Source organism: Anabas testudineus, chromosome 7 (assembly GCF_900324465.2).
Source record: "Anabas testudineus chromosome 7, fAnaTes1.2, whole genome shotgun sequence".
NCBI lineage: Eukaryota > Metazoa > Chordata > Actinopteri > Anabantiformes > Anabantidae > Anabas > Anabas testudineus.
The window spans coordinates 23,190,585-23,217,487 of NC_046616.1; the positions used below are offsets into that span (position 1 = coordinate 23,190,585).

The 26,903-nt window shown below is 41.6% G+C and overlaps 1 protein-coding gene across 1 annotated transcript; it reads left to right on the top strand.

The window, feature by feature from the left end:
* The first annotated feature begins 8,546 nt into the window (after positions 1–8,546).
* Positions 8,547–23,471, top strand: LOC113167228. The gene is made up of 7 exons (XM_026367652.1): positions 8,547–8,724; positions 15,739–16,068; positions 16,462–16,632; positions 17,422–17,520; positions 19,413–19,450; positions 19,534–19,701; positions 20,959–23,471. Exons 1-7 carry the CDS (start codon positions 8,547–8,549, stop codon positions 21,136–21,138), a joined length of 1,164 nt encoding a protein of 387 aa, XP_026223437.1. The 3' UTR covers positions 21,139–23,471.
* The last annotated feature ends 3,432 nt before the right edge of the window (positions 23,472–26,903 follow it).

The following is a 26,903-nucleotide window of genomic DNA, read 5'->3' on the forward strand; positions in this document are numbered from 1 at the left end:
AATCCTGTTTCAGTTAATTCCTGCCTCGTCCCCCTCCTTTAAATTGTGACAGGTACAATAAGTGTCTTTATTAAAGGCAGGTGTATATGTGGAGAAAAGCTTGGGGATCAGGTAGGAATCAGCAGATGAGAAGATGAGTTCTAGGCAGAGAGAATCCGTCAGTAATTCCATTAACAGGGTAGTATGAGTGCTGACAGACTCGGTACTCACAGGTGGGTGGAGGACGAGCAGAGTGAAAGGTGGCTCTGAAGAAAAACAGGAAGAAGGTCAGAGGTCAAAGTGATGTCACTTCCCCAAGATGGCAGCCCCTAGCATTCAGGGATGAAAGTTTCTGGGAGCAGGCAACAGTGGCGGTTGGTGATGAGTTGTCAATCTTTCAGAGGTCCGAAGTCTGTCCACGATCTAATTTAACAGAGTAACAGACCAGAGAATTTGGAAACCAGCACCAGCTGTAAACAACCGGAGCAGAAGACAGTGATAAAGACTAATGTCAGGAACAGGCTACACAATAATCTTAATAATAATAATAATAATAATCTTTGTTTACTATGCAAACTATCAACAGCGTTAGATCCAGGTCCAGGACTGTGTAACAATGAAGCACAACAGTTTACTATACACATGGGAACTCATATCCTACATAAGGGTTACACAAATAATGAGCTTGAAAGCAGAGTGTCACAAATTAAGGGGAAAGGGACAAGGCAGGGATGAACTGAAACAGGGGGGCTGTAAAACAAAACAAAAACAGGCAAAAACATGAAGACAAAGTAAGAACATAAAACTACCAATATGGCGGGGCACAAAGTGACAAACAAGAAACCAAAGTACAACAGAAAACCACTGCTCAATGGCAGGCAGACAACTCACAGAAAACAGGTAACTAATGTCCAAAGTTCAGAGGATCCAGGGGGTGAGAAAACAGGGCTGTGGAGAATGGCTAGGAGCAGGGCCAGGAGCAAGGATGGTAGCAGGAGCAGGGCTGGTAGCAAGAGCAGGGCTGGTAGCAGGAGCAGGGCTGATAGCAGGAGCAGGGCTGGTAGCAAGTTGGAAAACTACAATGATCTGACAGCGGGGAGAGGACTGAGGAGAGTTTTTGTAGGGAGAGGGGAACACAAGTGAAGCCAATGTGCAAATAATGACTGGGAACACAGGGAGAGAAGTGGCTGGTGGGTGGAGACCAGAGGGAGAGAGGAGCAAAACCCACAGCTGGACAGGTGCCAGGTCAAAAGGGTGACACAGAGATGAACCAGAACATAGTAATTAGCTACTGTTCCAGATTAAAAAAGAACATGAAGGCACAAACTGTTACAAGAGGAGCGAAAACTAATGGAAGACAATACAAGGTAACAGTAAATAAAGGATTGAAAGAACAAATTGCAACCAAGGAGGATAAGATAAATATGAATAAAATTATTATAAATGACATTCAGAAAAAAAAGAAAGAAACAGAAATAAATGCTGCCATCACAAATCTCAAACCAAATAAAGAACCTGGACCAGATAAGTTTCCATCTGAATGGTATAAAGAGATGAAGTACTTACTAACACCCAACTTCAAATCTACTGTCAACTGGGTTAAAAAAAGGAAGACAAATGCCAGACTTATGGTTGGGAGCAGTAATTTATATAATTCCAAAGGAGGGTTAGGACAGGGTAGACTGCAGCAATTATAGACCAGTAAGTGTTCTCAACCAGGATCACAAGATCTTTACATACATTTTAGCTGAAAGGGTAGGAAGAAGTACTCTCACAGATTTTAGTTCAGATCCCACAGACTTTTTAAACCAAAGTCAATCTCATAATACCATTAGACAGACTCTTCATATAATTACAAAACCAGGGAACACGTGACCCCAGGAAACATGCTTTGTTGCCGTACTAGAATAAAGTGTAATTGCACATCCACCACAGTAGATGGCAGTGGCGCTCTCATTGTCAGAGTGTGCGCAGACAGTATTAGCTCTATGGTGTTATTGCACCGTATACGCACGTACTGCACAGAGCGGGAGGTTTGAAGTGTAGTGAACAAACCTTAAAGAGACACCATGAAAAAATATTGAACAGGGATGAAAAGAAAGGCGGACAGAGACAGAGATAATGAGACAAACGAAAGTCACCCAAATGCTAAGATGAGGAAATATGACGACATATGAGACAACAAGATATGACAACATTGAGCAGGAGCTGAGAGTTGTTGTATCCTGCTTCAAACCCCGCCTTGAAATCTGTGCACTGCAAAACGTGCTTATTGTAGCCATTAATCCTGACTTCCTTATTTTGATAAAAGAAAGAAATCAGCACAAAGTGTTTTAGTCAGTTTTGTTTTGTAGGTTAAAGTGTTTAATATGTTCTGCTCCTGAGTTAATGTTGCTGATCAGTTTGAATTTATTATTATTTATTGAGTTTATTTAATTTTATTTTTCAGTATCAAATGGTTCAAGTTGGTCAAAAAATGTTTATAGTTTAAGTAAGGATTTAATTTCTTTATTATTTCAGACAAATTGTTGCACTTTAAATTTTTTCTCTTACAGACAGAAAACAATGTTAATAAAGTTATTCTTTGTTGTAAGTTTATCTATATTTCTTTCTTTTTTGTTTTCTTTAATGTAAATAAGAATAAAGTGTTAAACAGAGGTGTACTTATAACAATTTTATGGACAAATGATACTATTTATAGTTGTGGGGGGGCGCAAAATGTTTATTTCTTCCTAGAGCGGGCATAACAGAAAATAATTGAGAAGCGCTAATTTAAATCAATTTGAGACCTAACCCAAGATCTAAAAGAGTTAAATAAGACCTGACCTGATTAGACTGAAAATAATTTGAACAAAAACTGAATCTGTTGTGTCTAGGGTCCATAGAACTGAGTGGACCCCTTAAGACTGCTTCTCTCAGTGCCTGTGTGGATGTTCTCCAGGTTCATCCCACAGTCCAAAGACGTGCAGTTAGAGTCAGTGACTCTGAATTGTCCATAGATGTGAATAGCCAGAAAAGTGTCTAAAAGCTATGGGGGTAATTACTGACAGGCTGTAACGCATCACTAAGAGGCAAAGTTTTGTGGTTCCTATTTTAAAGCTCCCCTATTATACAAAATCCACTTTTTGGACATTTCGGTACATCTACATGACTCTAGGGTGAATGTACACCAGACTCTCACAGGCTAAATAATATTTGGTGAATTATATATATTTTCATTAAAAAGGAACTCAAAAGACTACAGATAGAGACTTAATTTATTTTATTCATTTAAATAAGAAAAGGTGTGTTTTTTATGTCAAAATACATTTCTCATTTGTTTATAATATTAAGCTTTGCTTGTTTCAGATTCAATGTTTTTACAAAACGAAAAAAGTTTGTTTCCATATGAAAAGGTTTTACATTACATATCTGGAGAGATGGGAAAAGATGCACAATTGCAGTAAATATTTCAATATATATTGAGTTTGACCCGCGACTTAGTCTCAGTGTTCAATTTTGGCCACTGCGAATTTCAGTTTGACACCCCTGATGTAGACACACACCGAGTATGTTAGAAGGGCACTTCCTCCTTTTTCATATTTTCCTGATTAGTCCAACCCTCTCTCAGAATAGTCCATTGAGAATTCTCCCCCTTGTTGACATAGACTAGGGTCTGACGTCACACAGTCCCTCCTCAGGCTCGGTCCAAGGAAACTTGCAGTGCTACGTGTTTTTCCTTGCCTCACAATTACACAGCAGGACAGTCAGGATGTCAGTGTTAAAGTAACATGTCTATGTAACATTGTTATATCATGGTGCACATCAACCGTTTTCAGCTGTTGTTACAGAATCTTTTTGATCCACACAGACACAGACATAAACAGGTCCTGACGGTTCTGCTTGGACAGCACAGCAACCCTGTGTTATTAATAAGAGTTAATAAGTTACTCCTAAAGGGACATAATCACTGTCTTTTCTATAAATCTTTTATTTTTTCCTTTAGCACCGGGTTCATTTCACCCCATGAAGCTGCAGTGACGATGAGACAATTTGTAAAGAGACATTAGAATAATTGTTTTGATCCACAGATAATATCAACTTTACTGTAGTACTGTTACTACTGACAGAATACTGCAGTACTGTTACTATTGACAGAATACTACAGTACTGTCACAGAGACTGTACAGTACACGACAATGACCTAAAACACCATCAGTCTGTTTGTCTAAGAAATTGTGTGATAGATGCTGCATTTCAAGACCTCGCCTGCCAACTTTGGGATGAGTTGAATGCAGAGTTTAGAAAAGGAAACTCCTTCAACAGTGTAATATCACTTTTCCATGTGACAAACTCATGAACTTGGTTCAGAGAATCCTGAGACTGTGTTTAGCGGTTATCACATCAATTCAGCTGCAAAGAAGAATCTAAACATTGTAACTTACTTTGGTCTGATCTCATTAAATATAAGTCATCTTCACTGTTTTTTCAATGTTTTACAAAAAGAAAAATTTAATGAAACATTAAATGAAAAAAAAAGGTTCAATTTGCTGTAATTTTCATATGTGGACTTAAACTTTTACAAAGAAAACTCTGAGCTCTTTAGAGGTAACTAAGATCTAAACATTTTTAATTCAGAAAAAGTATCAGATTTTCTTTTTATTTCAAGCTCCACAGAATTTATCTGTGAAAGTAAAGTAACACAGGAAGATCTCAGCTTGTCACATTAGTTGTTGTGTTAAAGTCAAACCAAAGATTCTCATAGTGTTGAGTAACATTTGGATGCAACAGGTCTTCATGAGGTTTTGATGAGTGAACATCACAAAGCAGATCAGGAAACACGAGAAAGATAAAGACACCATCATCACTTGGTTTTTATCTGCTCGACTGGAAGTTACTATACAGACTGGACCAATCAGAGAAGAGCTGGTTAACACAGTCTGATCCCCCGTCACTGTCTGTGACGCTGTCTGGGGACAGAACATGTGTAGAGGATAAAAACTGAGACACACACAGAAATTATCAGAGAGAGAATATTAAAGATAAGATAAAGATAAAGAGAAACGTTATTGTCATTGCAACATCGTACAACGAGATTAAAGTGCCAATTAATTAATAATTTATTAATTAAAAGACCAAAACATTTTACATACCCCCCTTTTTTGTATGGCTGCCAAGTTTTACCATCAAGTACAAACACTTTTATCATATATGTAAAGATTAATGAAAGAAACACTGTATTTTGCCAGTGCTGGTTTTGTGTTTTTGAAAATAGCTTCTTGCAAACTCATTGTCAGACTTCAGACATTCAATTCATCTGTTGGACACGATTGTTGGTGTCATACCTCTACAAAGCTTTTCTTTGTTTCATTTCTAGCACACAGGAAACTTTTGTGTAAAAGTTAGTTAAAGATCTAATGCATAAAACTGTCTGTATTGATTCACAAAGAGAGTAAATTGATGTTTGGCAAATAAACACACTACTGTTAGGGTCACTTAGAAATTTAAAAGCTGCCACTAGATGTCTGTCTTACTCTACTTTTACATGTACTGTGTATATATATATATATATATATATATATATATATATACAGTACACAATCACATACACAAAGATACATCTGATTGTATAAGTCTTGATTCATTGTTGTGTAACAAAAAAACATTTGTTTTTATTTTATTTTAGTTTTTATTTTATAATTTAAATGTTGCGCTGATTTTACTATTTATTTGACATCAATGAATGTAAAAAGATACATAATATTGATTGAAGTGTTATTTAACAGTATATTTAGCCGTTAACCCCCCCACAGGTGCACTATCATACTCATAGTATACATCATAGAATTAGAACAGTGAGACCAGTCCCTTTATTTTTACTGTCGACTGAAAACATTTGAGTTTGACATCAAAAGATTGAGACAAATGATCAACATTTCAGTTTTTACTTCCAGGTGTTTACATCTGGATCTGATACAAAACTTAGAAGATAGCACCTTTTGTTTGAACCCACCCATTTTTCATGTGAGCAAAAGTATGAGAACATGTGACTGACAGGTGTTTCCTGTAATTACATTAATTATTCAAACAATAAATATCGCTGAATGTCTACTCTCAGTTTCAGATTTGGATTTGGCTTTTTCACACTGCATTTATAGTTAATTAAGACTTTTTGACCCGTGGGGATACATTTACAAACTGCTCAGCAGATATAAAGTCATTAACATGATATCTACCTTTAACAGGTGCAGCATTAAAGAGATGAGCGTCATGCATCAACAATTATATTTCAATAATGTGCACCAATAAGCCACCATATAAACACCATATTTTCCATATTAATGTTGAGGTGGACAGAGGTCAGGTTGGGTACAATGACTGTTCTACACCTACACAGTCTTAAACATGACAAACTGTGATGTACCGGGTGTTCAAACACCTGTGGATCATAGCTTTATCAGGTATAACCATCTAGCACTTGTATCACTGCACAGAAGCTACTGGACTAGTTCTAGCTTCAAAGGAATGATTCAAATTTGTAGACCAGAGATAAGAACCTTGGAGTATAACAGCCGGCGGTTTACTGAATTTAAAATACATACAACAACATACACACTCTCCAGCGTAGCCACATCTGTTTAATGTAGCTCCCCTTTTCACACTAAAGGTAGGTTCTCCCATAGATAATCCAAACATAAATGGCAGTGTGTAAACACAAATTCTGGAAAAAAACTTAACAGGAACAAACAATGTCCACAGTCCAGAATTAAACGAAAAATCCACAAAATAGATTTCACGGTAGTGCAGCATCAATTCTCCTGGTGCTTCTAGAAAGAGTTCCAAACACCATATCCTCCTCCTTAGTAAAGCTTCCAAGAACCGCGAGGAGACCGGTAACTCAGTTCATTCCAACAGACAATAACAGGATGTCGTAACGGGTTACAAGCTTATGGCTGGATCTTGTCTCTAATACATTAGAAGATCTGGCAACTAGCCTGTGCAGCACTGCAGGTTAAATGCACACTGCTGCACGACAAGTGTTAACAATCAGTTTAATTAGTGTGAAGCTGCTGCATGAAATCCACACGACATGGAAACTGAACTTTCAAAGAGTCCAACCTGGAACTGAGTTGTCGGATCCTCACACCTGCTTTTATTATACCACAACTAATGTATTTAGGCTGTGACACACGACAGAGCACACGCACCACAACACACTGGAAATCCAGATAATCATACGCAATCTGAAATTCTTATCACAATATCCAAAAACACAGTCCAGGTCAGAAATCACAATAAATATCAGAGCTAGAGTCCAGATCCAGGAAGTAGTCAGAGAGTCAGCCAGAGTTTGATTAATAAGTTTGAGTGGAAGATTGCTGCTACTCCTCCACCCAGACCTGTGCTTCTAGAAACACAATTATTAATATGACTTAATCAGACGGACATGTGATCTACATCATCCACTTTGTTTGTGGGACAGCACCTAGACAGCCAGTGGTTAAATGCTGTCAGCTAGAGGTGTCCTGACTGGTCAGATTGGGTAGAAGATTCAGAAAAAACTAAAGAGTCATTGAGAGCTGTTGGTGGTTCTTCTGCCACTAAGACCCACAGATCCATGACTGTGTTCATCTGAAAACAAATCAAATAAGACTTGATATACATATACTTGGGTAGAAAACTGTGCTGGTGTTGTGATGCAGTTTGAGATGAGTCTGATCAGCTGTAGCGTCCAATCAGGATCAAGTTTCCAATGAAGAGTTGTTTCTGAGGCTGAGCTTCAACAAATGACAGTCCAATGTGTCTTTTCTCCTCTCTCCATAATTCTTGCCCCTCAGAGAAGACATAGGATAAATATCTACAGTCTTTGGACTTTGAGCAACAATCAAGAAGTAAAAAATAATCATATAATAAATAAACAATTGAATTAAACTGATACAAAAAGAGCTCAGAGAAGCAGATTCATCAGGATTTCTTTGGATAGTTTTTTTCTTGTTTTATTTTGTTGTTTGTTGTTTAAAACTTTGTTCACTATAAGTCCAGCCTTTTTTAAATCCTGTCCTGTCAGCTCTCACTAAGATCGATTCACATTTTAAACTTTACTTTGTAGAATGATTTAAATGTTCCTCAACATGGGATAGAGGAGCAGAGGCTTAATAATGAGGAAACAGTAATGGAGGATGTAATGTTGAGTTCTGTCTACTGCTGAATTGCATGCACGTGTCTTTTCTCTCTCGTCAACTTGGGTTTCATGCAGTGTCCTCCTGTGGTGTTTAAGGTTAGGGCAAGGTTGGTATCAGGTTCGGAGTAGGAGGTGCAATTCTCAGCAGACAAACAGAAGAATTAAGAGTTCAGTGAATCTATTGCTTATTTCTCTCAGTGTGCAGAAAGTCGTATAAATAACAGAATAACAGTATTAATAGAAGTATTGTTGTTTTCTAAACCAGGATCAGGTCAGTATGGTCAGGGTTATAGAGAACAGAGACTGGTGTGCACATCAATATACTAATGATTTAATACTTTACTTGTGGTAGCAGTGTTTCTGTTCCTTGTTGTAACATTAAAACTACTGTGTTAAAGTGGGATTCATGGGTGTAGATGAGCAGATGGTGGGGTTGAGTAGGGTGGGTGTGTTTGAAGGAGGGACTGTGTCTTATCGAGAAGTGAAAAGTTCCTGGTTTGACAGTGAACAAGGAAGAGAGGCAGCATTAAACCATCAGAGAGTCAACATGAACATGTATCCCATTTTAATCTGCTTCCTCCTCAGTGAGTATTTTCTCTCTCTTCTTCCAACCATACTTTATATTTTCTACCTTTATTTAGATTTGATCAATTTCACAGTTCTAACCTGTTTAATCACTCACGTCAGCCTCTCTCTCTATATTTGTCTGTTTTTAACATGTTTGAAAAACAGTGTAAGATCAGAGCATCTTGATTTTCTTCTCTTGTTCTGAGCTAAAACACTTTGTTTATTTCCTTATTTTAAAGAAATCAATCTATTATTATTTGACTCAGTCAGAGAGAAACAACACTGCAGCAGTAAAACAGTGGTAGCAGCCTTTGAGCTGTGGTTAAGTTAAGCAACACATGCTAAACCTCAATTCACCAAGAGGCAGTGACCAGAAACAGAAACATGGAACACTGCCCACATTTCCAGTTAGTTTAGATCAAACAGATCAGATGTTGGAGCTCATTGGCTGCTGTTTTTCTAACTATTTATCTCCTCACATACACAACCAGTCAACTTTTATTATGTTCTACAGTCGACATTAATACTGAAGGAAAACACTGTGAATAAAAACAAAAAACATATGGAGTCACACAAAGCTCAATATGTGTCATACAGTATCCTCCAAAAGTATTGGAACCGTTCCTTTATTTTTACTGTCGACTGAAAACATTTGAGTTTGACATCAAAAGATGAATATGAGAGAAAACATCAACATGTCAGCTTTTATTTCCAGATGTTTACATCTGGATCTGATTCACAAATTAGAACAAAGCACCTTTTGATTGAACCCATCCATTTTTCATGTGAACAACAGTATATGTAAAAATCAATAGTTACAGCAGCTCCTTAAATAAAGTTATTGTTACAGACTCTGTGATGTCACCCAGCAAAGTCTTATTCTTTAACTGCTGTTCCTGTTCTGCACCACACACCTCAGGTTTCCTCTTTCTCTCCATGTTTTATTTAATACAACATACAACAAACTGCATGAGAGCTGGATACTTTACAGTAGTGACGGGAAAAAGCTTCACTGTTGTTAAAGGTTGCTCCAATACAAGATTGTAGTTAATAAACTAATGTTATAATTACTACAGAGAGATATTTAGAGAGAGGTGACAACCTTAGATGAAAATCAACTTGCAGGAAAAAACAAGTTTATTTATTTATTTTTTATATCATATATTACTATAGAAACATGAAGTAAACTGCTGTCAGCATCTGTTCTGTGTTTGAAGACAGATGTGTCATTTGTTGTTTACTGGTATAAACTAATAAAGCTCTAGATAGAACTAGACCAACATGATCACAGTGTCAGACTGAAGGAGTGAAGTGAAACAAAACTAACCAAACTATTCCCAGTTAAAGTGGATCAAACTAAACAGTATAATGACTTAGTATAATGTTGTGAATCCAACTGTTGCTGTAGTGGAGTTGAACAGCTCAGCTCTCAGTGTCACTGTGGAAATGTGAAACAGGAATTCTCATCAGACTGCAGCATCTGTCAGGATTCAGGCCTCATACCTGCCTGTTTGGACGTTTTTTTGTCTCCCCCTTCTGTTTGTTTTCTCCATTCCTGCACCTCCACCTCCACTCAACCCATGGACTCTTAATTGACTGATTAATTTCACCTGTGTTCCCCTTTTGTCTTATAAGCTTCCCTCAGTCCTTTGTTCTCTGCTGGTTCGTCACGTTGTGTTGTGTGTCATGTCGCATAGTGTCCTCAGCAACTCTGGTTCGTCCGTCATCTTCCTCGTTTGTTTGTTGGACTGTTTCCCCACATGTGAGTTTTGTTTGCCTGCGACTGCAGTGATTTTCTGTTGTCACTTTGTATTTTTGGTTTTGGCGTTTGCTCCTGTGTTGCCTTGCCCTCGACAGTAGTTTTCTTTTGTTACTTTTGTATTTTTTAGTCTGTCGGTTTTGTGCTGTGTAGTCCTGTCTTAAGTTAGTCAGTTATTTGTGTGTTTAGTTGTTTTATTTTTTTTTTCCTGCATTCCTGCGTTGTTTTAGGTTGCTACTTGGTCTGTCGGTTCCTGGTTTTTGTTAGTTCTAATCCACCGTGGTTTTGGGTCTTTTTGTGTTGATACTTTGTTAGTGTTTGTTTGGTTTCCCCGTGTCCCTTCCTTTGTTTGTAAATAAATATACTTTTGTTTGTACCCGTTTGGTCCCCGTCAGTCCGTTCCCTCACAGAACGAACCAGCCAAAAGCGACCATGGAATCACGCAATTCCACCACTGGTCGCACCGTCCTCCCTCCCTGTCCGTCTTTCATGCACTACGGTGTTTATGAAGACATCCTGAGGGATGAATATGTAGACCTCCATAGCAGCTCAGCGTATGTACTACGGTGTGTGGACATGGCTGACACGTTGGAGTGTGTGGAGGCCATGTGTAGGGCACTGATCAGAGCCTTCAAGGATAAGGAGTACCTACTGAAATATGTCGAGTTTAGACATTTGGAAGACGCCGCGATGGCATGTCTGATTTCAGCCAGGGAACGTTTTTTGTCGGCTCCCCCACCCATTCAGTCCTCCATTTCCGCTCAATCACTCAGTACGTCACCGGTTCCGCCAGTCACCTCACCTGACCCACTAACACCTGTTGCTCTGAGCCCCGAGGAAGCTCGCTCAATATATGCAGAGCTGAAGGCTCAGTCGGCTCCTGAGCTAGATCTCCGGTGTGGTGTGTTAGTGAGCCAGTCACCCACCCCCTGTGAACCTCACCTTTCCCCTTACTGGGGTTCTCGTCTTGCTCTGCGGGTGGAGACCCCAGAGACTACAGTTCACAGCAAGCGCCGACGTCCCCGTCAGCGACGGAGGGCCTCCCAGGCCCCTGTGTCGGCAGTGTATGTGGCTCCGGGTGCAGTTTCCACAGCAGCCCGGGGCTCAGCCCAGGTTTGTGCGCCAGTTCTTGCTAGGGGTGCAGCCAATACTGTTTTATTCGGTGGTACAACTGATGCTGCCTCAGTTAGAGGTCCTGCAGCCGATGCTGCGGTTTTTGTTTGTCCTGGTCCTGCAGCCGATACTACGGCTCTTGTTTGTCCTGGTCCTGCAGCCGATGCTGCGGATTTTGTTTGTTCTGCAGCCGATGCTGCTTTAGTTGGTCCTGCAGCCGATGCTGCTTTTGTCTGTCCTGTTTCTGCAGCCGATGCTGCTCTAGTTTGTCCTGGCCGTGCAGCCGATGCTGCGGCTCTTGTTTGTCCTGGCCGTGCAGCCGATGCTGCGGCTCTTGTTTGTCCTGGCCGTGCAACCGATGCTGCGGCTCTAGTTTGTCCTGGTCCTGCAGCCGATACTATGGATTTTGTTTGTTCTGCAGCCGATGCTGCTTTAGTTGGTCCTGCAGCCGATGCTGCTTTTGTTTGTACTGGTTCTGCAGCCGATGCTGCTTTAGTTGGTCCTGCAGCCGATGCTGCTTTTGTTTGTACTGGTTCTGCAGCCGATGCTGCGGCTCTAGTTTGTCCTGCTCGTGCAGCCCATGCTGCTAGTGTTGGCCTCGCAGCCCATGCTGCTGGTGATAGCCCCGCAGCCCATGCTGCTAGCGTTTATTGTGCAGCCGATGCGGCTTTTGTTTGCCCCGCAGCGGCCCTCGTCATAGCTGCTGCTGCCGCTGCTGCTACTGCCGCTGTTGCTCTTGTCAAAGCTCCACCTTCAGTTCCTGTCGCCTCATCAGCCTCTTCAGTTCCTGGTCCCTCATCAGCCTCTTCAGTTCCTGGTCCCCCATCAGCCTCTTCAGTTCCTGTCGCCTCATCAGCCTCTTCAGTTCCTGTCGCCTCATCAGCCTCTTCAGTTCCTGTCGCCTCATCAGCTTCAGTTCCTGTCGCCTCATCAGCCTCTTCAGTTCCTGTCGCCTCATCAGCCTCTTCAGTTCCTGTCGCCTCATCAGCCTCTTCAGTTCCTGTCGCCTCATCAGCCTCTTCAGTTCCTGTCGCCTCATCAGCCTCTTCAGTTCCTGTCGCCTCATCAGCCTCTTCAGTTCCTGTCGCCTCATCAGCCTCTTCAGTTCCTGTCGCCTCATCAGCCTCTTCAGTTCCTGGTCCCTCATCAGCCTCTTCAGTTCCTGGTCCCTCATCAGCCTCTTCAGTTCCTGGTCCCTCATCAGCCTCTTCAGTTCCTGGTCCCTCATCAGCCTCTTCCGTTCCTGGTCCCTCATCAGCCTCTTCCGTTCCTGGTCCCTCATCAGCCTCTTCCGTTCCTGGTCCCTCATCAGCCTCTTCCGTTCCTGGTCCCTCATCAGCCTCTTCCGTTCCTGGATCCCTCATCAGCCCTCTTCCGTTCCTGTCCCTCATCCAGCCTCCTTCCGTTCCTGGTCCCTCATCAGCCTCTTCCGTTCCTGGCTCCCTCATCAGCCTCTTCCGTTCCTGTCCCTCAGCGCCTCTTCCTCTTCCTGTCCCTCTCATCAGCCTCTCCGTTTCTGGTCCCCTCATCAGGCCTCTTCGTTCCGTGCGGTCCCTCAGCCGTCGCTGCAGTGCCAGCCCCTTGATGCCGCAGTCACCGCTGCTCTGGGTGTCAGATGCTGATCTTGGTCCCTGGCAGACAGGCCCACTGACTCCAGTCCGGTTCCCAGGCGGGTCGACGCAGAGGCCGCCGTCGCCGTCTCTTCAGTCTTCGGAACGGGTCGACGCAGAGGCCGCCGTCGCCGTCTCTTCAGTCTTCGGACGGGTCGACGCAGAGGCCGCCGTCGCCGTCTCTCAGTCTCGGCACGGCCGTCGACGCAGCAGAGCCGCCGTCGCGTCTCTTCAGTCTTCGGACGGGTCGACGGCAGAGGCCCGCCGTCGCCGTCTCTTCAGTCTCGGCGGGTCGACGCAGAGGCCGCCGTCGCCGTCTCTTCAGTCTTCGGACGGGTCGACGCAGAGGCCGCCGTCGCCGTCTCTTCAGTCTTCGGACGGGTCGACGCAGAGGCCGCGTCGCCGTCTCTTCAGTCTTCGGACGGGTCGACGCAGAGGCCGCCGTCGCCGTCTCTTCAGTCTTCGGAGGGTCGACGCAGAGGACGCCGTCGCCGTCTCTTCAGTCTTCGGACGGGTCGACGCAGAGGCCGCCGTCGCCGTCTCTTCAGTCTTCGGACGGGTCGACGCAGAGGCCGCCGTCGCCCGTCTCTTCAGTCTTCGGACGGGTCGACGCAGAGGCCGCCGTCGCCGTCTCTCTCTTCAGTCTTCGGACGGGTCGACGCAGAGCCGCCGTCGCCGTCTCTTCAGTCTTCGGACGGGTCGACGCAGAGGCCGCCGTCGCCGTCTCTTCAGTCTTCGGACGGGTCGACGCAGAGGCCGCCGTCGCCGTCTCTTCAGTCTTCGGACGGGTCGACGCAGAGGCCGCCGTCGCCGTCTCTTCAGTCTTCGGACGGGTCGACGCAGAGGCCGCCGTCGCCGTCTCTTCAGTCTTCGGACGGTCGACGCAGAGGCCGCCGTCGCCGTCTCTTCAGTCTTCGGACGGGTCGACGCAGAGGCCGCCGTCGCCGTCTCTTCAGTCTTCGGACGGGTCGACGCAGAGGCCGCCGTCGCCGTCTCTTCAGTCTTCGGACGGGTCGACGCAGAGGCCGCCGTCGCCGTCTTCTTCAGTCTTCGGACGGGTCGACGCAGAGCCGCCGTCGCCGTCTCTTCAGTCTTCGGACGGGTCGACGCAGAGGCCGCCGTCGCCGTCTCTTCAGTCTTCGGACGGGTCGACGCAGAGGCCGCCGTCGCCGTCTCTTCAGTCTTCGGACGGGTCGACGCAGAGGCCGCCGTCGCCGTCTCTCCTCAGCCGGCTCTCCAGACGCCGGAGCATCCGCCCGGCGCTCCTCAGCCGGCTCTCCAGACGCCGGAGCATCCGCCCGGCGCTCCTCAGCCGGCTCTCCAGGCCGCAGCTCCGCAGCCGGCTTCCGCTTCGCAGTCCCGAGGTTCTTCGGTCTGCGGCTCTCCTGCCGCCTCCCGGCCGTCCGCCCGAGGCTCTGTCTTCTGGTTTGTCGTCTCCGCCTTCTGGTTCGTCGCCTCCCGGCCGTCCGCCCGAGGCTCCGCCTTCTGGTTCGTCGCCTCCCCAGTCCTGTTCGCCGCCTCCTGGCCGTCCGCCGGAGGCACTGCTGGTCCGTTTGCCGCCTCCTGGCCGTCCGCCGGAGGCACTCCTGGGCTGTTTGCCGCCTCCTGGCCGTCCGCCGGAGGCACTCCTGGTCTGCTTGCCGCCTCCTGGCCGTCCGCCGGAGGCACTCCTGGTCTGCTGCTCCCGGTCCCTCCACCGGGCCTCCCTCCGCCCACCCGGTCTGGTGTTTCGGGCCCTCCTCCGGGCCTCCCTCCTCCTGCCCGTCCTCGTTTGTTTGTGGCCGTCTGGTATCCGCCCCTTGCCGGGGGGGTCCTGTCAGGATTCAGGCCTCATACCTGCCTGTTTGGACGTTTTTTTGTCTCCCCCTTCTGTTTGTTTTCTCCATTCCTGCACCTCCACCTCCACTCAACCCATGGACTCTTAATTGACTGATTAATTTCACCTGTGTTCCCCTTTTGTCTTATAAGCTTCCCTCAGTCCTTTGTTCTCTGCTGGTTCGTCACGTTGTGTTGTGTGTCATGTCGCATAGTGTCCTCAGCAACTCTGGTTCGTCCGTCATCTTCCTCGTTTGTTTGTTGGACTGTTTCCCCACATGTGAGTTTTGTTTGCCTGCGACTGCAGTGATTTTCTGTTGTCACTTTGTATTTTTGGTTTTGGCGTTTGCTCCTGTGTTGCCTTGCCCTCGACAGTAGTTTTCTTTTGTTACTTTTGTATTTTTTAGTCTGTCGGTTTTGTGCTGTGTAGTCCTGTCTTAAGTTAGTCAGTTATTTGTGTGTTTAGTTGTTTTATTTTTTTTTTCCTGCATTCCTGCGTTGTTTTAGGTTGCTACTTGGTCTGTCGGTTCCTGGTTTTTGTTAGTTCTAATCCACCGTGGTTTTGGGTCTTTTTGTGTTGATACTTTGTTAGTGTTTGTTTGGTTTCCCCGTGTCCCTTCCTTTGTTTGTAAATAAATATACTTTTGTTTGTACCCGTTTGGTCCCCGTCAGTCCGTTCCCTCACAGCATCTTCCAGCAAGATGGTAACTATTGATTGTTCATGTTGTCAACAGCTCTGCAGGATGGAAACACTGGTCTCAGCAGTGCAGAGAAACTCCATATAGAAACTGAAGGAGGAAACATCACAGTTGGATGCTCATTTTATTTATCTGGCAGCAGGAAGCTGTTCTGTAAAGAAGAATGTACAACAGGAAACATTCTCATTGAAACAACCAATGACAGAGCTCAGAGAGACAGATACAGTATTGAATATAAAGAGGGATCAAACATCATGTATGTGAGCATCACACAGCTGAAAAAGTCTGACTCTGGATGGTACACATGTAATTTGGAGAGATTGGGTCCTGATGGATATGAGAAGTTTGAGCTCTTGGTGACAGAAGGTGAGTTTTACTGAAAGTGATGAAAATGTTCCTTCATGTCTCTGGAGGTTTGAGGAAACTGACTGTTCCCTGACAGATACTCAGGTTTCAAATAACCTGATATGTTTAGTCTGAAAAATAAGTGCTGCACATTTCCATCACTGGGACCAGTAAAACAAACAGTAGTCAGGTAGAAAACCAACAAACTCACACAGTTCCACACATGCACACACACTGTTTTATATTAATTGGAATAAACTTCAGAATTATTGTGATTAAATGTTGTTTAACTACAGATAATGAAGTGATTTCATAGAAATGTTACCACAGTTTTATCAGTTTGTAGCATCAGAAGAAAACACCCTGTCATCAGGATCCATGTGTATCAGTATCTGATCGTTTCATTGTTCACAGCTTCAACCACTTTAAAACCAAACTTTACTCTCCGACCTTCAACAACATCATCTTCATCATGGTTCACAAAAACAACTCAGACTTCCGTCTTCAGTTCAGAAAGATTCACATCTTCATCAGCGTCCACTGAAACCACCAAACATCCTGAGACTGAATCACCTGCAGGTTCAGGTACATTATGTTCTGTATTTTAAAGTATTTATAGATATTTATTGTTCTCAGCACAGAATACAGTTTATATGTGTGTGTGTGTGTGTGTGTGTGTGTGTGTGTGTGTGTTCATTATGTACCCATTCACAGTGTGGGTTCATTACAGTGTGAGTATGGTTATAATGCGAGCTGGTCTACAGTACAAGTAAACAGTATCACATAGTAGAAATACTCACCACAAGCTAAAAACATATAGGATAGTAAAAGTACTTTATATGCATTATATATATATATATAAGATAATGTATATAAGATCACAATTTGGGATACATGAATATGTTCATCACTTTAATTTGCACTAAACAAATCATAATAACAGCTGGTAAAAGTAGATTTAAGTTCTGTAATAATAGTTTATAAAATGCTGATTATGGTTTATATCATTCAGAATTTAGGGAGTTATTAGAATATTTTTCTCTCAGCTGTGGTGAAGTAGACGTTGCAGAAAATGCAAATAGTGGCTACTTTATGTACTTGCTGTAGATTGTAGTACAGTCTACAGTACTGAGGTACAGTAGTTGACAGTATTTAGTGAGGGAGGTTTTGCCTGTGGAAATAAATAACCCCTCACTCAGCAGAGGTGGAGGCCTTTAACACAACCTGTCTTCTATTTATCATGCTGCCCTTTCATCCATCCTCAGAAAGATCAGGAACAATTCACACCTCCACCACGTTGACCACACCTCAGACCCACTTTATACTGACACATGAAGTGTCATGATAACATATCCCCTGTTAATCCTACCACAGGTACACTGCTGTATTGCAGTCTGAGTCTGGTTTTTATCATCATCATATTATTAGTGACTGTCCTAATATTCTGCATGAAGAGGCCCAAGAAACTCAAAGGTAAGGCTGCATATAACACACACAGTAGTACACAATAGTTGAATACATAAAATACATACATACATCACTTGTTAGCTGCCCCAAACAATTATTCACATATGAAAAAATACTTTAATGTTCTTTCTTTAAAACCATCCCTAGGTTGTTTGTCCAAGCAGCTTCTTATGACCTGTAGTGGTGCCCACAGAAACGTGTCAAAGGGGTGGCCAGATGCAGCCAGTACAATTCTTATGGCACATCCTCAACCACATCCCCTTATTACATATGTAGGTGTTTTGTAAACTTTTTAATGACACTAATATAGCATAAAATAACTTACGTATATGTTTTTTCTGAATTGAAAAATAAACTACAAAAAACTACTAAATCAAGTAATATAGGTTTTAGTTCATAGCCTTTCAAGAGATAGATAGAGTAGAAAGGACTTACAGACAAATAGAAGAATGCAGAAATGAACAGCCAACCTGTTTAAAGGATGGTAAGGATCAATGCAGTAAGAAAATAATAACAATAACAATAATAATAATAGTTATTTGTAACCTAAGGTGTTACGCAATATGCCGTATTCAAATTCATATGATTGTAATGGGAGGTGCAATATTCAATACTCAAAATTTTAATGCCAAAGCCCTGTAAATATATATATATATTATATACATATGTTTTTATTTAAATATTTGTATTTGTTTTTGAAGATCTTCCTGTGCTTGTCTTTGTTTCCTCTGCTGCTATAAACATGGGAATGTCCCCACTGTGGGAAGTCTTTCTCATCTTATCCTACAACTATACAATAAAATCTGAATTACATAGGGGGAGTTCACCTTAGATATATTAGTGTCACAACATAGAAAAGTACTACATAGTACTTCTGTTTCTTTTCTCTTTCCTTTTTGATATTTATTTCACTCACTACTGGCCCCACATTTAGTCACATTTTTCTCATATCTATACCTGCATTCTTAATATGAATCTATTTTAAACAAATTATTAATTTCACAAAGTCCATATCAGCATCATGAAAGGTAACCTGTGACTAAATCTTGGCTAAAACTAGTAATAAATAAATGACAAATATTTACTGAAACAAAAAACAAACTACAGTTATCAGGAAATGACTTAAACTACATTGAATATTCCTGTTAACTTAACACTGTTCATGGTGAATCTTCATTTTCCTTTTTAACTTGAGTATGGATCAAGCTGTTTGACACAGAGTGTAGATTCAGGCTTAGGACTGATTGAATTCAGACCTCTGTGATGAAGTTTACCATCATTTACACAACACGCTGCATCCGCAAAGCTACCTGCATTGACGATGACCCCACCCAATATTCACCCTTCTGCCATCAGGGAAGAGGTTCCGGAGCATTCGGGCCCTCACAACCAGACTGTTGAACAGTTTCTTCCCTCGAGCCATCAGGCTCCTCAACACACACACCAAAAAACTGAACTGAGCACACATACACACACACACACACACACACACACACTGGATTTGACATGTTCAACTTGCTGTTCATTCTCATAATTTCCACCATCGTTTTTACAGTACATCAGATGTAAATTGTACATTTCAGCTACTGGTCGCTGCTGTTTTTGTGTTCTTGTTGTCTTCAGATGTCTGTCTGCACTTTCTCTTTGTGTTCTTGCACTGTTTGCACTAGGTTGCACAGGATGCACTTTATGTGGCTAGGACAACTTAGCAGTCCTCAGCCCCATGTTCTGTCTTGTTAATGTCTTATGTAGCACCATGGTTGTGGAGAAACATTGTCTCATTTCACTATGTACTGCTTCAGCTATATGTGGTTGGAATGACAATAAAGCTTCTCTTGACTCTCTTGACTCTCTTGATCTAAGTCTAATCCTAATCTTCTGAACTGCATATTTTGCAGAACATCCTGTAGAAGCTGAGGACACTCATGCCAGAGAGGTAAGTGTGAGTAAATGTAAGAAATCCCAGGTCATTGTGAAAGCAGCTGATCACACAAACCAAACCCTCCCCTCCTCCTGCAGGTCAGCCAAGTGTATGAGGAGATCAGAGAGGAGGACAGACAGAGCAGATCGTCCCCTGTGGAAGTGTCTACAGGTTACAATTGTGCTAAATACACCAAACCAAATGGAGTCGACACCACAGATGAATACAGCGTAGCCACTGACCCTCCAGCCTGTGCTCAGAACCAAGTAAGATTGGATCCACTGCAAGAAATTAACAGCTTTTTTGAAAAAAAAAAAAAAAAAAAAAAGTTTTCTCTTGAGGTCTACTGACCTCAGTAAGTTTAATGGTTTACCTATAGTTTTTATCTGTATCCATGTGTTTGCCTTGGCCAGTCAATCTAAAAAGAGAGGAAAATGAAAACATTACACCCACGTTTAGCTTGTTTTAGACGGAGGGAGGAGCTGGAGGATTGACCTAAACAAGACCTCTAAATACAAACTGGCACAAACTGATAAATTAGATATTAAAAAGTTGTTTATACACACAATAATAATTCTATTGGAAAAATAACCTCCATGGATACAAAACTATGTGTGTGCCTCTTTAAAAGGAAACGTTGAAGAATTTTAAAAACTTACAGGAACAACACACAGGAACACGCTGTTCTTCCTGTTAGAAGAAACAGGAAGCAGACTGAGTGATGATTATATATCTCAGACTAAGAGCTTCTGTTGTTTGGAGTATAAGTTATTTATCCAAGTTTACAGTGTGGACAAACACAGGGTAAAAACAGTGCTGCACTGAAATACAGATATTGATTTAAAATAAACTAAAATTCAAGTTGAAATTCTTATGAAACAAAACTGTGAAGAAAATTCAAAAACCCTCAGACTTGACTCCTGGAAACAGGAAGTGCTGTCGTTTTGAACTCAAAACCACTTTCTGTGGCCACATTTGGATGTTTCAAACAACAGACAACAGTAGCACCAGTACTATGGACATTTGAGTTTTACACAAGTCTAATAATTGTTTCTGTTTTTTATTAATCACACAAGCAAAACGGTCCTTTACATTTGTGTTTTCTTTTAGATGTAGAATGGTAAAGGGTCGTATTGTCATAATATTGTTTCAGTGTCTTACCCAAGGACACTTTGACATGTGACAGGAGGAGTTGGGGAACAAACCAAACAAATGACTAATGGACGACCACGCTAACACGTGCTATTTAGGGGATGAATGAATAGTTCTACATGCATCTCCACAGTATTTTGCAGACACTTACCCTACAGACATAAGAACTTCTGATTATCTAATGCAGTTGACCAGCACAAGAGTTTTTCTTATTTAGACTTATAACATTTCATTATTACACAACTTTGTTTCAGTAAAACAACACTACAAAACACAGAGAAAACTGATATTCAAGACAAAGAGAACTGATTAGTCATTTAGACTAACAGTGAAGAAGAGATCATTTCTGACCTGGCTTTGTGTTCCTCCAGAAATTAATCTACACTGACGTGGATTTTCCAGATGGTACAACCAACTCTCTGAACAGCGCCTCGTGTGGTAGCACAGATAATGTCATGTACGCTGGGCTTCCACAAGAAGAAAGTTCTGCCGACCACATCAACGACGCTTCACCTCCTCTGTACTCAACTGTTGATTTACATCAGGAGTAGCTTCATCTACATTCACTCTCCGTGTGGCTGACCAGTGAACTAGACATGGTTTTGATCTGTGTTTTTTTCTTTTCTGTGGCCTATAAGAAGTCACAACACATAGTACAACCCTTTGTACTACTTCTGTATTCATTCATTAGACTATTATTATACAATACACAACTTCAGTAATACAATATTTAAATTCTTAAGAAACCCGGACTCTGAGCTGCCTGGTAGCCCAATGGCAAACTGCAGCAGTGACTGGTGACCTTTGCTGTGTGTCATACTCCTTCTCCTATGAACACTTTCAGTCTGTTCCTACATATTTCAGTGTGACACATCTTGGGAAAATGTTTTTCCTCCACCCATCATTTGATGTTTGTTGTGTGACAGTTTGGTAACAAATGAGTTAGTTGAAGACCACTAACCATTAATCAACTAATAGGCTAAAATGAATCTAATTAGCTTAACAAAGATACATTTTATTATTTATTTATTTATTTTTTTTCTGTGTGATTCTCGTGTAATGCACATGATATTTTTGTTTGTTTTGTTTTGTTTGGGAAGTTCCAATTGTGTTAATTATATCATCTTATTGAGTTAATACTAATCTTTTGTTAATGGGTTATGTGACCTGCTTCACCATAAATATGTTTTATAACAAATCTTAAAAAGGAGAGGAACTGAAAGTTGTCACTTCATTAAAATGAGGGCGACATTTAAAGTCACAAAAAATGACATATTTTTATGAGCTAAAAATATTTTGTTACTTCCGTTTGTAAGCTGGTAAAATATACAAGTGAACAATAATGTTAGTACCCTTCCATTAAAGAAATGTATGTATGAATGTAAATCAGACATAGCTTTTGAGTTGTGGCTCAACAGAAGTTTTTTTTTTTTTTTTCTTCAAAAACTGGCCTGGACAAAGATGATGGTAGCCCTAGAAAAGACAGATCTAAAATAATTTGACCATAGGCTAATTAGCTAATTAGGTGTCATCAAACCTGTAGTCAGTCAGTGTGTCTATTTAAAGGGTGAAAAGTGGTCCTTATGCCTTCATGGTGTGTACCACAATGAACATGGACCACAGAAAACTAAGTAGAGAGTTGTTTTAGGAGATTAGAATAAAAATTACAGGCAAACTGTCGTGGAAACAAACAGAATCTCAAGATGGTCTTTATTTATTTATTAGAACGTATAAGAAATAAGGAAAGCACAAAAAAGGAAAACAAGACATTATACAGCACAGTGTTACTCAGGAGCCTCACTCACTTTCTCACCAAACTATGCTACGTTCCCTGTTTTGCTGTGTTGATAGTCATCTTCACACTCTACCTCTCCATGGTCAAAGGTTTCTCTTTTCTAAAAGGATCTGCTCCTTCAGACATTAAATCAAAGCAAAGTCATTTTCTTGATATGTGAAATAAGTGAAGGAAACATTAACTCTTAGCACACTATTAACAGAAAAATTAATTATTTTTACAACACTCCCCTGATCATGATCATCATTATCATTCCTAGACAGAACATGTGAAGTAAAGGATTTAAAAGTCTGTGAAATCCTAATACTACAGTTACCACAAGGAATAATACGACAGGTGACAGAGTTGAGATTGGACAGCAACATAATGCAGGATATCATTAAGATGTAATATTGTTTGCATCTCCTGATATGAAGGTGCAACAACTTGCCCGATATCATCCTCTTAAAACATCTTGGACTGTTCATTAATCATAATTTTAATGATGTTGGGAAGGATGTGACATGTAAACCCACATCAAAGATAATGTCTGGTACAAACTATTACCATACTACAATTTGTTTATGTTTCTATGTTTCTGCAAAAGATACTTATCCATAGTTAGCAATATTGTACTGCATCATCACAGCTGCTCATGCAGTTTTTACAAGGCACTGTGATATTGGGATTAGAATCAAATTAATTTCTACACTCTAGATCTTTTATTGTTGTTGATAAATAAGCCCCTGGAGAAAAACTGTGTAGGAGTGGTGAAGTGAAACAGGTTAGTCAAAGTCATTAAACATGAGTACATCTCCATTATTCTGATCTATCACAGAAACACTGAATGGTAACCAAAGAGCCCAGAACAAATTCCAAAGAGATTAGAGATGAAAGGTCAAGTACAAGGTCAAGGTAGATCAGTGTCAGATCACACAATCAGTCACTGTTTGAGCTAAAGTGTAATTAATGGATTACTGAAGAGGAATCCACTGTTGAAAGCAAGTTATAAAGATGCAAGACTGGAATTTGCCAATATGCATATTGACAAACCACAAAGGTTCTGGGAGTATTTCGTTTGCACAGATGAGACAAAACTGGAACTTTTTGACAAAAAGCATCAGCTCTATGTTCACAGACATAAAAATGAAGCCTACAAAGAAAAGTACACTGTAGCTACTGTCAAACATGGAGGAGAATCAGTTATGTTCTGGGGCTGCTTTGCTCCATCTGGCACAGAGTTTCTTACATCTTTGCAGGGTACAATGAAATCTCAAAACTTTCAAGACATTCTGGAGCAAAACGTGCTGCCCAGTTTCAGAAAGTTTGGTCTTTATTACAGGACATGACCCAACAGGATAATGAGCCAAAACACAACTAAAACCACCCAAGAATTCTGAAGTGGTCTTAAAAATGCTTTATATGCTTTAATACTATTGAACCGCAACTCAAAAGCAATGTAGCAATATGCAAAAACAAAAACAATGTGTATTTAATATGTGTTTGTTATCTATTTTGCGAGATGCACATTATTTCAGTGACCATTGTGGGTTGTATTTTTTTTAAAGAATTTTGTCTGCAGGTTTTCCAAAACTGTTTACATAACATCTCCTAAATCTTTGGCTCATTTACTTAAATCACTGAACCACAAACACAAAATGCAAAGCTCTACAAAAGTACTCTACTCCACTTAAAATACAGTACTGAAGTTCATGCTCCACAATTTACAAAGAAGAAATATTCAACAAAACAAAACTACTTCTTTTAAGTTCAGTACTGAATATTATGCTGTTAATAACGTTAATGTACAAGTCTAGTCCAGATTTCACAAACTTTAAGAAACTAAATTTTAGTAATTATTTTACCTAAATTCTAGTGTTATGGCTCCAGGCCCTTTTGTTTTTGTTTTTTTCTTTTCTATGTGTGCTAAAGCACGTGACCCAGCTCCTGTACATAGACTGCATGCAGATCTGTTCTCTGCCAGAGAACACGCTTGGTTGGTGGCATGTCTCAGATCCTTTCAAGCCAATCAACATGGGCTCCACCCTGTCTACCCATTGGTGGGGTCATCTCTGCATCTCTCCAATCAAGCTCAGACTCATCATTTGTTCCTGTTAGAAGCCCTGCTTTTTCATTCAGGTTGACTGTGTAGGGAGAGCAGCATGTCCCTGGGTTGCTGTGATTGGTGGTTTGTGGCAGTATTTCACTGTTGCTAGTAAATATTCTCTTTGGAACTTTCATTCTGTAATTCTGTGCACTTTGCTGTGCCTATGTCGTATTTAGTGGCCATTCTTGCTGACATCAGCATTTATTTTGTATTGGGAATCTGCATCGGCAAAGTAAAATTGTCAGAAAATGTAGTGGAGCAGAAGTACAACAGCAAAAGTAAATAAAACAAACAAAAAACAACAACATGAAATACTTCTGTACAGTACAAGTACCTCAGAACTGTAAGTGAGCAAAGGTACTTAGTTACTTTCCACCTCCGCAAGCAGTAACATTTATTTTACTTTTTATTTATGATGTAGTTTTATGTTACTGTTACAGTTCTTTAGTCGAAGGTGAGGAAATGAGCAAAAGATTATTAGATGTACAAGCAGTGTAAAATGTATTTCTATGGAGAACAATAACTACACCAAAAAGAGGGAGTGTTTGTTAAATACAATATGAAAACTTGAAGACTAACTGGATGACCTTATGGTTAACAGCTCCCCCGCCCATGTACAAAGACACAACTGATGTCTTTTCTAGGCATGTGCTCTTGCTGCAGAAATTATATTCTTAACTATGCAGTGTTAGAGGTGCCACTGAAAGCTCTCACTACTTCAGTCCACACACCCTCAACCATGTTACAGTGAACCCCTGAGGCTGAACAATCTTTTTCTGACCTTAAAATAGCGCTCCAGTCTACACCCACCTTGAGACTACCTGACCCAACTAAACCATTACTCAGACTGTGGATGATAAATCTGAGTGCATGACTTCTCTTACAGGTCCATGAGGACAAACTTCGCCCCCTAGCCTACTTCTTTGTCGTTGCCTTTGCGCTGTGTCTGCTGCTGAAAAGGCCATTGTGGCTTCACGAGACATGGTAGGCCACTCTGACATCACACTACTTGTTCCTCATGCCAAATATTGCAGTCAAACGCTGTAATGTCTTGAATCCAGCTTCTCTACTTCCTACTCCAACTGATGGAGACCCACATGACTGTGTGGCCATCCTACAACAAACCTGCACCCCACAGCTTGACCTCTCAGACACACTTTGCCTCCCAAAACACTTGTTTTTCACATTTTGCTAAATTTACATATGTGTTAGACCAAGTGTCAAAAAGATGGATGCTAGGCACACTCACACAACATTGGTATACAAAAGGATTTTCTGTGTATGCACAAAAACACTTGCATGATCTGTGCTACACACAATGCAGGACGCGTTACACACACACAACAAGCAGCACATCCACCACCAGAAAGACCATTTGAACACCTCATGATGGATTTTATAGAGCTATGACCAGAAAAAGGGAAAAGATACTGCCTAGTGATATTAGACATATGGTCAAAGTGGGTGGAAGCTTTTGGAAGCCAAACATACCAACAGCCATGCAGTAAATGGTAAATGTTCTGCACTTACACAGTATAGTGCTTTTCTACCTAACTGGTACTCAAAGCGCTTTACACTGTATCTCATTCACCCATTTGCACACACACGCACACGCATACACATACACACACACACACACACACACACCGATGGCAGAGCTGCCATGCAGCTGACCTGACTCACCGGGAGCAACTTGGGGTTCAGTATCTTGCCCAAGGACGATTTGGCATGTGACATGGTCAGCTGGCAATCGAACAACCAATCCTGTGATTGGCAGACAACTGCTACCTATTGAGCCACAGCCACCCCACCCCAACCAAAGCTTTTTTGACAGAAAGGTCACCTCTAATCTATATGGATGTTATTCTGGGTTTTTTAGTTACCATTTGTATTTTTGTATCTGTCTCTCCATTTTGTCATCAATTTTCCTCTTATTGCCACGTCCTGGGAGGTTGGCCACAGTTCCACGGACCTTAAACTTCTGAATAATATGTTCACAGCCCAACATCATCACACCATCCAAAAAAGCCCTGGTGTGGCATTGTCACATTCCTGATTGGGTGAGAGGGACTCTGTATTCCTCCTCTTCTGACATATTCATGGATGAGGAAACATACACACTCACATTCACACCAATGGGCAATTTTAAATGACCAATTATCCTAACCATAACCCTAACCTAACATGCATGTCTTTAGATGGTAGAAAGAAGCCAGAAAGGACCCCGTATGACCCGAGGATTCTCACGTGGGTCTTTCTTGTTGTGAGGCGAGGTACTAACCTCTACACACCGTGCTGCCCCAGCTTAGATATATTTGTTGATATTTGTGACTTTGGTGAAGATCGGAACACATTTCATGGCTGGTTTATGCAGAAAACCAGGAAACTGCAAATAGTTCTTTTACTTATTCCTGCAACTGTATTTTGTAATTATT